Source organism: Triturus cristatus, chromosome 4_1, assembly GCF_964204655.1.
Source record: "Triturus cristatus chromosome 4_1, aTriCri1.1, whole genome shotgun sequence".
Lineage (NCBI taxonomy): Eukaryota > Metazoa > Chordata > Amphibia > Caudata > Salamandridae > Triturus > Triturus cristatus.
In genome coordinates this window covers 885,535,393-885,547,597 of record NC_140585.1, presented here as the reverse complement: position 1 = coordinate 885,547,597, position 12,205 = coordinate 885,535,393, and the positions used below count along the sequence as shown (strand labels likewise).

At 43.9% G+C, this 12,205-nt stretch overlaps 1 protein-coding gene across 1 annotated transcript in view; it reads right to left on the bottom strand.

The window, feature by feature from the left end:
* ZC3HC1 (zinc finger C3HC-type containing 1) overlaps positions 1–12,205 on the bottom strand; it is a 96,020-nt gene that overhangs the window by 30,320 nt on the left and 53,495 nt on the right. Inside the window, exon 7 of the mRNA XM_085653628.1 lies at positions 11,557–11,806. Coding sequence (XP_085509754.1) covers positions 11,557–11,806 — 250 coding nt within the window. The remainder of the gene's footprint in view (positions 1–11,556; positions 11,807–12,205) is intronic.

Here is a 12,205-nt window from a genome sequence, read left to right as displayed (position 1 = left end):
AATAAGTCGTCAGCGTAGGTGGACACGCTGTGAGTGATGCCTGCTAGTGGGATAGCCCAATTCTCACCCCCCTCCGTGAAGCCTAATGGCTCTATTGCAAAGGCAAAGAGGTGGGGGGATAGTGGGCATGCCAGACGTGTACCACGGGCCATGTTTTTCGCCTGAAAGAAGTCTTTGTAGTCACGAGGTAGGCGACTCCTCCTTAGGTCGGTAGTGCGCATGGGCATCGACTATCTTCAGATGCACTAGCCCGGTGCCGGACATCTTCGGAGAACAGGTTGGCTCTCCTCAGCACAGCGCCGAACAAGAGGAATAAATCTCTGTGTCTGAAGCGGACGACTCCGACATGGAGGAAGAAACTCACTTACTCCAGGTCAACGAACTTTAAGTAACAAGCCCCAAGTCACCGAAAAACACATGAAGGCTCCGGTACTACCTTCGCCCTCGGGCCTAGGGAAACACCAAAAACATGGTTCAGATGCCCCGCCCTCCGGCCCGGCTATGAAACCAAAAGTCAAAGCCTCCGGCTCGGGATCGAGCCGTCCCCACGGTACCGAAACTCCATCTCCGGCACCGAAAACCAAATCCAAGCATGGATCCGATGCTTCGATACCGGCAACGAAGTCATCTTCGGCACCAAAGTCATCTTCGGCACTGAAAGACTCCAACCTGAAATCTCATAAACCAAAGATTTCGGAACTGGCAATGACTAAGCCCAAATCTTCGAAGCCGAAACCCAAAGATAAGCCTTTGGATCCAAAACCTAAAGACAAACCTTCGGAACCGAAAGTTACAAAAGACAAACATCCGGAGCATAAACAACATGCACCAAATTATTGGGAACCGAAAAAACAGACTACCCATAAAATACTGTACTGCTCGATTTTCCCGGCCTTATTGTGTTGAAGGGTGATTAATGTGACTTCAGTCTCTTTTCATCCAAGTCTAAGGGTTAGAGTAGTGTATAGAGCCTATTTACTAGGCACTTCGACATGATCCTGTGTTCTTCCCCATAGATCAGGGTTTGCACACATATCCTAGGGGATAGATTTGTTAGTATTAGGGGTAATCTGTTCTGTAGTGAGGGTATTTCATGGAGCCGTGCTGAATTCAGGCCTGGTAGGCCTTAAACGGGAGAGACTCCATCTTTCCTCCTGCTCTGGCAGCTTGGGATGCTTCTAGGTCATAGGCAGTGTTTTAGTTAGGAGGTGTTATTCGCTTGGAGAGAACCGGTTCAGGCCGGCCCTTATCGAAGGATTGTATTTTTCTTCATGCCGAAGACACTACATCAGGCCGGCCGGCTGGGAACGTGTCCTTGGCACGGGGAGGTACAAGAATTTGGTGGGCGGCAGGTTACGGGCTGGAATTTTCCATGAGAAAATGCACATCTATATTAGTGAAAGTCTGAGGCAGACACTGGCACTTGCTTTTAGTTCGTAGGCGGCACCTGGCCGTTAGCAGTAAAGCTACTACTTATTCCAGGGAAGACAGATGACAAACTTGAAGGTGGAGAAAAACCGAGAGATAGATATTCTTCTAACAGAATAGCCAAAGAGAAAAGAGAGTAGCCGATGAGGAAGAGGTCCCAGTGACTCGGAGAAGGAGAAGGGAGTAGATCCGTGACTGCGGAGGTGTGACTTCCAGGCGAAGCCGAGGCACAGCCGAGAAGGGAACCTAGATGACCATTGAGTGCAGGCTACATACGACCAAGGTGATGTCAACCCCTTTATTATTAGAGTGTACAACTTAATCTATCGCTTTTCTTTGCAGGTCATATGTAATATGTATTATGTTCTGTGAGTGTGTATGTAGTGACTAAATAAAGTATCCAGTTTGTAGTGAATCAACATGTACTGCGTGTTCTTGTATAAGAGGGTAGCCTATTCTTCTAGTCAGTTGTGACTTGATATGAACAGATGTTAATCCTGATCAGGTAAGTGGTAACTGAATAAGGGAGAAAGGAGCCCCTCGAACTGGGGAACAGGTTGTGCTCAACTAGCAGTCTTTGTGTGATCTGATACATAGTAACACTGGTTCCCTTGTTGTATGTCATGGTAATTATAGGATGAACTTGTGAAGGCTGCCGTCTGGGCAGGAAGTCCTGGGTCCGTTTGGGACCGCGAGGCTGAGGCTGCCGTCTGGGTAGGAAGTCCTGGGTCCGTTTGGGACCGCGAGGCTAAGGCTGCCGTCTGGGCAGGAAGTCCTGGGTCCGTTTGGGACCGCGAGGCTGAGGCTGCCGTCTGGGCAGGAAGTCCTGGGTCCGTTTGGGACCGCGAGGCTGAGGCTGCCGTCTGGGTAGGAAGTCCTGGGTCCATTTGGGACCGCGAGGCTAAGGCTGCCGTCTGGGCAGGAAGTCCTGGGTCCGTTTGGGACCGCGAGGCTGAGGCTGCCGTCTGGGCAGGAAGTCCTGGGTCCGTTTGGGACCGCGAGGCTGAGGCTGCCGTCTGGGTAGGAAGTCCTGGGTCCGTTTGGGACCGCGAGGCTAAGGCTGCCGTCTGGGCAGGAAGTCCTGGGTCCATTTGGGACCGCGAGGCCGCCACTTGTATTATAAGAGGTCTTGATATATATATACATATATATATATATATATGAGTAGGAATTCCCTGTCCTTAGGTGGTATGTATATATGTGGTTTCTTAGGTATGAATAGGCCCTAGGGAGGGGGTAACGTTCTGGCTGGGTTAGAGAGGCTCTGTTGAGCGGGTTCTATCTGATCCGAAAACCCAAGCAGAACAAATACCCTCTGAAACACCCAAAGAGAAGGAATTACCACCTCAAGAACTTCCTTTACAAGAACCAATGGATCCCAAGCAAAAGAAACTGCATATTGATCCAACAACTGGACATCTTGTAGCAACCCTTCCTAAGAAACGAAAACAGGACATTTCAGAGGAACACCATATACCTCCCAAAAAGAGGAAGGACATTGGTACTAACCCCTCTCCTCTTTACATACCTCCCACTCCTCCACCTATTGATCCTAACTTACTAATATCGCCATATAACTCACCACCACCTCATTTCTCCCCTGACCCACAAGGGGCTAATGACACAGATGACGATACTGATAGGGATGGAGACAACCACAGGATGAGGATAATGACCATCACACCAAACCGCTAGACCCAGATCCATGGGACAACTATGATAAAGACCCAGACAATATATAATGATCCAGACCTATATCCCTCCAGACCATCACCACCCGAGGAGAATATAGGATTCACACAGCTTATCAATAGGGCTGCTCTATATCATGGAGTAGAATCACACACTGACCCATTAGAAGAGGATTTCCTCATGGAAACTTTCGCTCCATCCCAAAATTCTACTAATACATTGCCAATGTTAAAAGGCATGCTAAAGCATACTAATGAAGTATTCAAGGACCCAGTCAGAGCACGAATACTTACCCCAAGAGTTGATAAAAAATATAAAGCTGCTCCTACGAACCCAGTTTATATTAGAGGTCAAGTCCCCCTGGACTTCCTTGTTGTATCTAATGCCCGCAAGCGAGCAAATTCACAAGCCACAGGCGCCGCACCTCCTCCTGATAAGGAGTCAAAGCTTATAGACGCGTCAGGCAAACGAATTGCGTCACAAGCCGCTAATAGTTGGCGTATTGCCAATGCTCAAGCCCTCCTAGCACGATATGACAGAACGCATTATGATAAACTAGAAAAGCTGATACAGCATTTACCAGATCAATACAAGGGTAAAGCCAATGACCTCATTCAAGAGGGTAAATTAATTACAAACACCTCTATAAAATGAAGAAAGATACAGAAACTGCCAAATCTATGGGAGTCCGACAACTACCCTCTAACAGAGGCTCCTTTCATCGCTCCTTTTATAGGGGCGGCTCCAAAACAATGTCATCAGAGAATACCTCCTCTAATTACAAAAACCAAAATCAACCGTCCTCCTCCCAGGGGTACTATCGAGGAGGATATAGAGGAAACACCAATAGGGGAAGAGGCAAAAATAATTCCACATGCACTTCCCCTGCAACCAAGCAGTGACTTCACCCTGCTACCCTCGACCATTCCACTCCTTTCGGGGAGCGCCCATCACAGTTTCTACCTGTCTGATATTCTATTACAACAGACAAGTGGGTAAAACAAATTATCCAGTATGGTTATTGCCTGGAACTCACTGGTACTCCACCAAACATTCCTCCCAGAGAACGCCCAATGTCCTCAGAACATCTCACTCTTCTCAAACAAGAAGTTCTCTCCCCGTTACAGAAACATGCAATAGAACCAGGCCCTTTGCCTCATCAAGGCACAGTAGTGTATTCACTATACTTTTTAATACCAAAAAAGGACGGCTCCCTCAGACCAATACTAGACCTCAGGCCATTAAATCTATACATTCAGTCAGACCATTTCCATATGGTCACTCTCCAACAGGTACTCCCACTACTCCAACAAGGCGTCTTCCTATCCACTCGCGATTTAAAGGCCGCCTACTTTCACATTCCCATTCACCCCTCTCACAGGAAATACCTCAGGTTTGTGATAAGCGGACAACACTACCAATTCAAAGTCCTCCCATTCGGAGTAACCACAGCACCCAAAGTCTTCACCAAGTGCCTCGCAGTAGTGGCGGCTCCCTTACGAAGACAACATATTCACGTTTTCCCTTACCTGGACGACTGGCTCATAAAAGCCAAGTCACACAGCAGCTGTGTTCAACACACGTACAAAACAATACAGTTGCTGCACGATGTGGGATTCACAGTCAACCTCTCCAAATCCCATCTCCAACCATCCACAACACAACAATATCTAGGAGCTACAATAAACACTTCAAAAACTCTAGCATATCCCAACCCAGTCAGAATAAGCACCATGCAAGCCCTCATATCAAAATTTACACCCCAACACTTATTACCAGCTCAAGTGTTCATGCAGTTAATCGGGATGATGGCTTCTTGCATTCTCATAGTCCCTTACGCAAGATCCCAGATGCGTCCCTTACAGGAGTGCTTGGCACGTCAGTGGAACCAGGCTCAAGGTCAGCTAACAGATCTGGCGCTGGTGGACAGCCGCACACAACGCTCTCTGCAGTGGTGGAACACTCAGAACCTTTCCAAAGGGCGGTAGTTCCTCGACCTGGTTCCACAGATAGTGCTCACAACAGACGCATGGCTCACCGGCTGGGGAGCTTCTCTTCAAAATCATACTTTTCAGGGCCTATGGACCCCTCAACAAAAACAATTCCACATAAATTATCTGGAATTCCTAGCGATCTTCCTAGCACTGAAACCATTTCAACTCCACCTCATAAGCAAAGCTGTCCTGATCTGTACAGACAACATGACAGCAATCTATTACATACAGACACGGGGGGAGGGGGGAGGACACACTCTGCAGCTTTCACACCTAGATCAAAGCATACGGAGATGGGCCATTCCGCAAAACATATACCTCCTTGCAGAACACTTCCCAGGAGTACACAATCAGATTGCAGATCTGCTCAGTCGTCAAAAACAGCAGATCCACGAATGGGAACTTCATCCTCAAGTTCTGCTTCCAGTCTTTCAAATCTGGGGCTACCCAGAAATAGACCTGTTCGACACACACCAAAACACAAAATGTTCAAGCTCCGCATCCAGGTATCCACACCCATTGTCCAAAGGCAATGCGCTATGGATGAACTGTTCAGACAAAATTGCTTACGCTTTTCCGCCTCTCACACTCATTCCGCTAGTGGTTCGGAGGCTCAAACAGCATTCCCTCAGAATGATCCAGGTGGCACAAACATGGGCCCGACAACCATGGTTCACAACCCTCTTGGAACACTAAGTAGTTCCTCATCAAAAGCTACGTCTCTCACCCAAGCTTCTCACTCAGAACCATGGAGAGATAAAGCATCCATATCCCAGTAAACTCAACCTTGCGATCTGGCTCCTGAAATCTTAGTGTTTGGCTACCTCAATCTCCCGCCAGACTGCATGATCATCATTAAACAGGCTAGGCATCCTACCACTAGAGCTTGCTATGCTGCTAAATGGAAAAGATTTGTAATTTACTGTACAAATAACAAAATCAACACACTAGATGCTTCTATTCAAAACATCATGTTACCTCTTGCATCTACAACAATGTAACCTAGCCTATACATCCATTCGACTACATCTTGCAGCAATAGCAGCCTATCTCCAAAACAGACATTTGTCTTTGTTTAGAGTACCAGCTATCAAAGCATTTATGGAAGGACTCAAAAGAATAATCCCACCTAGAGTTCCACCCTCACCAATATGGAACTTAAATGTGGTCCTTACCAGACTCATGGGTCCCCCATTTGAACCTCTGCATAAATGCGAATTACAATTTCTCACCTGGAAAGTAGCTTTCCTGGTCGCAATCACCTCTCTCAGAAGAGTCAGTGAACTCCAGGCATTAACCATACAAGAACCATTTTTGCAAATTCATCATAACAAAGTGGTTTTTAGGACTAACCCAAGATTTCTACCTAAAGTAGTGTCTCCTTTCCACCTTAACCAGCCTTTGGAACTCCCAATGTTTTTCCCTCTACCAGACTCAGTAGCAGAACGAGCTCTTCATACGCTAGATGTAAAAAGAGCAATACTTTACTACATTGAAAGAACACACTCTTTTAGAAAGACTAAACAACATTTTGTAGCTTTCTCCCCACCTCATAAAGGAAATCCTATTTCAAAAACAGGGATTGCAAGGTGGTTTGTTAAATGTATCCAAACATGCTACGCTAAAGCTAAACGCACATTAACCATTCCCCCTAGAGCGCACTCCACACGTAAACTAGGGGCATCTATGGCATTCTTAGGGAACATTCCCCTAGATGACATCTGCAAAGCAGCAACTAGGTCTACACCATACACGTTCACAAAGCACTATTGTGTAGACGTGCAAGCAAAGCAACAAGCTAACGTGAGCCAGGCTGTATTAAGAACACTTTTTCAAACCACTGCAACAGATACAGGTAGCCACAGGTAAGGAGGTAACTGCTGTATAGTCTATGCACAAGTAAACAATGTACAGCTCATATGCCTCGAATGGAAAATTCTACTTACCAGTATGTATCTGTTCTTGGCATGTAGAGCTGTAGATTCATAAACGCCCAACTGCCTCCCCGGATACTGTTCCAGTACTATCTTACTTAGATACATTACACATGGACATCCTTTGCTATTTCTTACTAACTCCATCACAACCCTCCATGGCAAAACGTTCTGAAGATGGAGTCGATGCCCATGCGCACTATAGTCCTAAGGAGGAGTCACCTACCTCGTGACTACAAAGACTTCTGCCAGGACAAAAACAAAGTGCAAACATCCGAGCCCAACACCAGATGGCGATCTATGTACAAGTATACAAATATACAGCTCTACATGCCAAGAACAGATGCATACTGGTAATTAGCATTTTCCATGTATCTCACTGGCAATGTTGTAAAATATGGATATGGTGGATAAAAGCAAAACTAAACAGTCCAATGGATAAAGACTAGGTGAAAGTCCCCCTTAGTAAGTCTATATTTCTTAAAATATTTGTACCAAAAATGAAGGACTTGGCTACTGGCAATTATAAAATCACTCACATAAATAGGCTGCCAAATCCTGATAGCTGATTTGTTCAAATAGGACAATTACTGCAGTACCTTCTTATTTCTGGGTTACAGTTCATAAGTGAAAAGTTCTATGAAAATACTGTCGGAGCCTGACATTTATTCACTTCTTCACACCAAACAGTAGGTACATTTTAAAACCAATAAGATGCATCTTTTGTAATCGTCGAGCAGTTTAAATCAGTGGCACAATTGGTATAGAGTACAATTTCTTAGCCCTAAACATGGAACTGATGCAGGTTTTGTGGGGAATCATTGAAATATCCTACAGAGGATTCAAGACTGTTAATTCAAAGGTCTTTGCCGAATATATAATAATCCACAAGGCAGTTTAACAGTGTGAACACAAAATTCACTTTTGGAAGCAGCTCAACTCCCCAGTTCGATGGTTTGTCTGGTGCAAGGATGATAAATGATATTGCCCTTAGTTAGGTTATTACAGTTTTGACAATTTCGGTACAGTAATGTGCATACTTTCAGTTTGATTCCATGACTGCCCTATGTTTATATTCGTACCATTTGGCTTAGGAATTAAAGTTTATAGATTACTGAAGCACGTGTATTTTAAGAGTTTTTTCCTTTAAATAGATCAGGTAGTTTTGTAACACTTTGGAGGATGCCTTATTGTCTGGTAACAGATTATATAATAATTCAGTTGAATGCTACTGAAGATAGAGACAAACATAAGTCAGACAGATGTGTTTTTTTCCAGGCTGTCAAGAAAGCCTTCCTCGACAGTCTTAATTTATTTACCAGAGCTTGTTTAGAGTATTATTTTGGGTATCCTCTGCTGCAAATGTTTTCACACATTATTATACAGTCTTTGTGGCATTGATGGTCTAATAATGCGATGCATCTTAACTTTGGGTGTTGAGAATAAGCTAAATGTCACTTACATGATGGAGGATGAAAACATGCAAAATGCAGATTATTATTTTGGTCTGTGTCTTAAGCATTTCAAATGTATTAATTTGGATTCTTACTTTCTTAATTGTATATGCAGGTAGTGTATCTTATCTTTGTGGCAAGTCAAAGAAAATGTAATCCTGTCACGATATTCATTCAAGGCTTTTACTCTCTGCTCAAGTAACTGATGGATGTTTGTCCACAGAATAAAGCGGTCTTCTACAGTACAGTTTGAAATATCACAGTTTTCTGCTGTGTTAAATATATTGATCAAATTCATACATTAACAAATCCATGTAACATAGGGTAATGCTGGACATCATGGGTCATCGTAATAATAATAGAATCCTGGGTTTTATTAGAAACATTTATTGGTTAACTCCATCCTTTCAATTAATTATTAACATCCCTAAAAGATGACTAATTCTCTGGACATTCATTGTCCTCAAAGTTCTGTTAGGAGGTCCGTGGATGATACCAGATGTTTCTCCCAATACATGGGAAGATCTTGGTCGATTACAAATAAAATCAAGAAATCAATGATTAAGAACTGATGTTAGGATAGAACAGCAAGTAGTAACCCCATAAACAATGCGAGGCGAGATTAATGATAATACTGTGCATTATCTGAAGAGATTTGTGAGGACTCTTGCTTTGGCATTAGGACCTGCAAAAAAAAAAAAGTGTGCATTGTCTTTCATGTGACCGCACAAGAAAGATTATAAATGGGGACGTTTCTTAAAAGAGCTTTGCAAGAGTCTTAACTCTTGCAGAGTTAATCTTGCCCCCAGTGTTACATTCTATAAAGGTGGTATCTTGACAATTCGGTTTTAGTTTTTGTTCAGTTTAAACAAGGACTGGCCTTAATTGGCTGATCAGCAAAAAATCTAGGTACAAAGCAGTTTAGTTGACCTGAAAGTCATGTCTAACTGTGTGGTAAAAAAAGACATACAAGTTTGGCCATTAACTTGACTATGAAAAACCACAAAGACTCAAATGTGTAAAAATCTCAAGTAATTTTTTAGGCCAGTGTTAAGGTACTCAAAAAAGTAATTACCAAGACAAGCATTTTTGCTGTTTAGTGCATTAGCTCAAAAGGGAGACTCTAAACTTGCAATGACTACATTTAATTCTTAGATTTAGGAAAATCTCCAGAGCTAGATTTTCCAAAAACATTCTATGATGGTGCTATAGATAAGGAACTCCGCTACGATTTCTTCTAAAAAGCCGTAATGACGCACAAATTAATTCTTAATCACAAACATTCAGAAAGGCAAGAGATTGTGCCTTTGAAAGGTTGAGTTATTGGCTGTGTCAATGCTTGTGTGCACTGGCAAATGGTAATTCATTTTGCGACGATGCGTGCATATGCATGCAGCTGCATGGGGGGCCATCTTGGAATGAGTTTACTAATAAAGAAAAGCTATTCCGAGATATGCATCATGAAGCTTGGCTGCTATTTTAGCATTTTCAGTGTACTGTTCCAGCATGGCTGATGACCATTTTGGAATGGTAAATTAAAATGTCTTCGAAGTGTACTGTTAGAATTGATAATAGGAAGAAAACAACCTTGCACCAAAATGCAACAATTAGGACCCGGTGGGGAGGGGCAGGGGGCACAGACGAGAACCAGGAATACCAAGGAGCAATGGATGGGGAAGGGAGCAGCACAGCTGTAATTAGAAGCCGTCGGGTGCTCGCACAAGCAAGGTAGTGTATTAAACCCTAAAACTGATACACTTCAACTTTAAGATCTTTTTTAACTTTAGGCCTCTTTTTAAACAAAAGATAAGAAAGTGGATACGGTGGCAATGTAAAGAAAAACCTCTGTGTGTCTTCGGAAAAACCTGTTCGACCTTCCATTCTTAGACAGAATTGCACAGCAACTGTTCACTTTGAAGCTTTAAACAAGCACAAATGTCAGTAGAAAACAGTGCACCTATGTCCACTTTCCTGGCTTCCCCAAGTATGTGGTGGGTTCTGTATGAAGCAAACACAAGGAGATGATGGACGGAGCGCTGAAACTTTTCAGACACTCATCCCCAGTCACAGATCTGGGTTGAATCCATCATCGTTCTTTAGCTCACTTCGCCACCCCAATTCAGACTAAGTCATATGCAAATCAGTCTTGACGCTGTTCCTCCTGGGAACAGTCCAGCCCGAACTGCCAAGCCAGGTCTTCCTGGGTCCGGTGTCGGGGTAACAACCCATATCAGCCAGGCTAGCTTGAATCCAGTAACAAAGTGAGCATGGGACCCACGTCTGGGCATATTGTTTATGAATTCAGCAAGATTGCTATAATGGAGAAACCCGATTACAACAAAGTAACTTGTCTTTTCCATCACTGGCGATATTCATGAATGCGGTCTCTCCTTGTTATATGCAGAAATTAAGTAAGTCTTAAGAGACAAATGTGGCAATGTCCATCATTCAGTGTTACCCTTCACAGAGAGCCCAACTGACGTCAATGGAGTTTTCTCACCTTAACTCTGTACCTTATGGCTTAACTACTTCCAAGGTTCTTGTGTTCAGTGTCATGTGCCCAGTTGACAATACCCTAAATAAACATGACCCAGTGAGCTTGGCTTTCCCTACAATACAGCTGGAAGCTCTCTGAATGCATATCGCCTGTCTTAAGATGGTCTTTCCCTACATTGCAGTTGGTATATTTTATGATATAAACATGGTTCCTCAAGTTCTTGCCTTTCTTTCGCATGGGTTTAGTGTTTTGCAGTCAGAAAAAGGTCAACAGGAGTAGACATACAATGCTTCCATGCCCATTATAGACAACACGTCTCTTGCCGCTTTACAGTTTGAGACCAAAGGCCGGATGTAGATCTTGGTGGACGAATTACTTTGTCACAACGGGAACGGATATCCCGTCTGCTTAACTATAAATCTCATAGGATAGAATGGGATTTGTAGTTCGGTGGACGGGATATCCGCCACCGTTGCGATGGAATAACCCGTCCGCCTAGATCTAAATCAAGCCCTAAGTGAACACATTCATCTCAGAGAGCATTTTAATGACTATACCTGATCAGAACCGGGCGAATGTTGGTTGTCTCGGTTGCGCGTGCTCATCCGGCGTGGAGAAACGAGCACCAAGGAAGGGCGCTGATCAGAGCGCCCCTCGACAGGTGTGACAGGTGTACTAGTCTGTCCAAGCGATGTGTCCAGGTCCACAGTGCCTGTGGACTCAATCTGCTGGAAACTCCACAGCCCCACTTTGCGGATGCAACGAGAACAGGTGATGATGGATAGATGAATAGACCCCGAAGATGGGCTGTTCAGAGGGGGAGAGAAAGGACCAGTCAGAAACAGAGTGCCAGACATACTCATCAGGATCCCTCAAGGTGATGCCAATTAGTCTTCCGACCTTTCAAACTTTAATTTATGACAAGATTAACACTAAGCAAGATGGGTTAAATCCGACCTCGCCTCTATTTATTGTGCTAAAATGGACATGGAATGCTGCCGAAGTAATAGCATTGTATATTCAGTGTTCAGGGGCATTTACTTCGGTTTCTGAAAATAAAGGATATAGATGGCACCAGTCACACATTTATAAATACTGCATACACGTTTAATGCTTGTGAAATGTAACAATATAGAAAATAATAATCCTTAAATACATGGAGTAAACGCGTAATGTATATGGTTCCTCCCAACAGTGCCCTGCCAC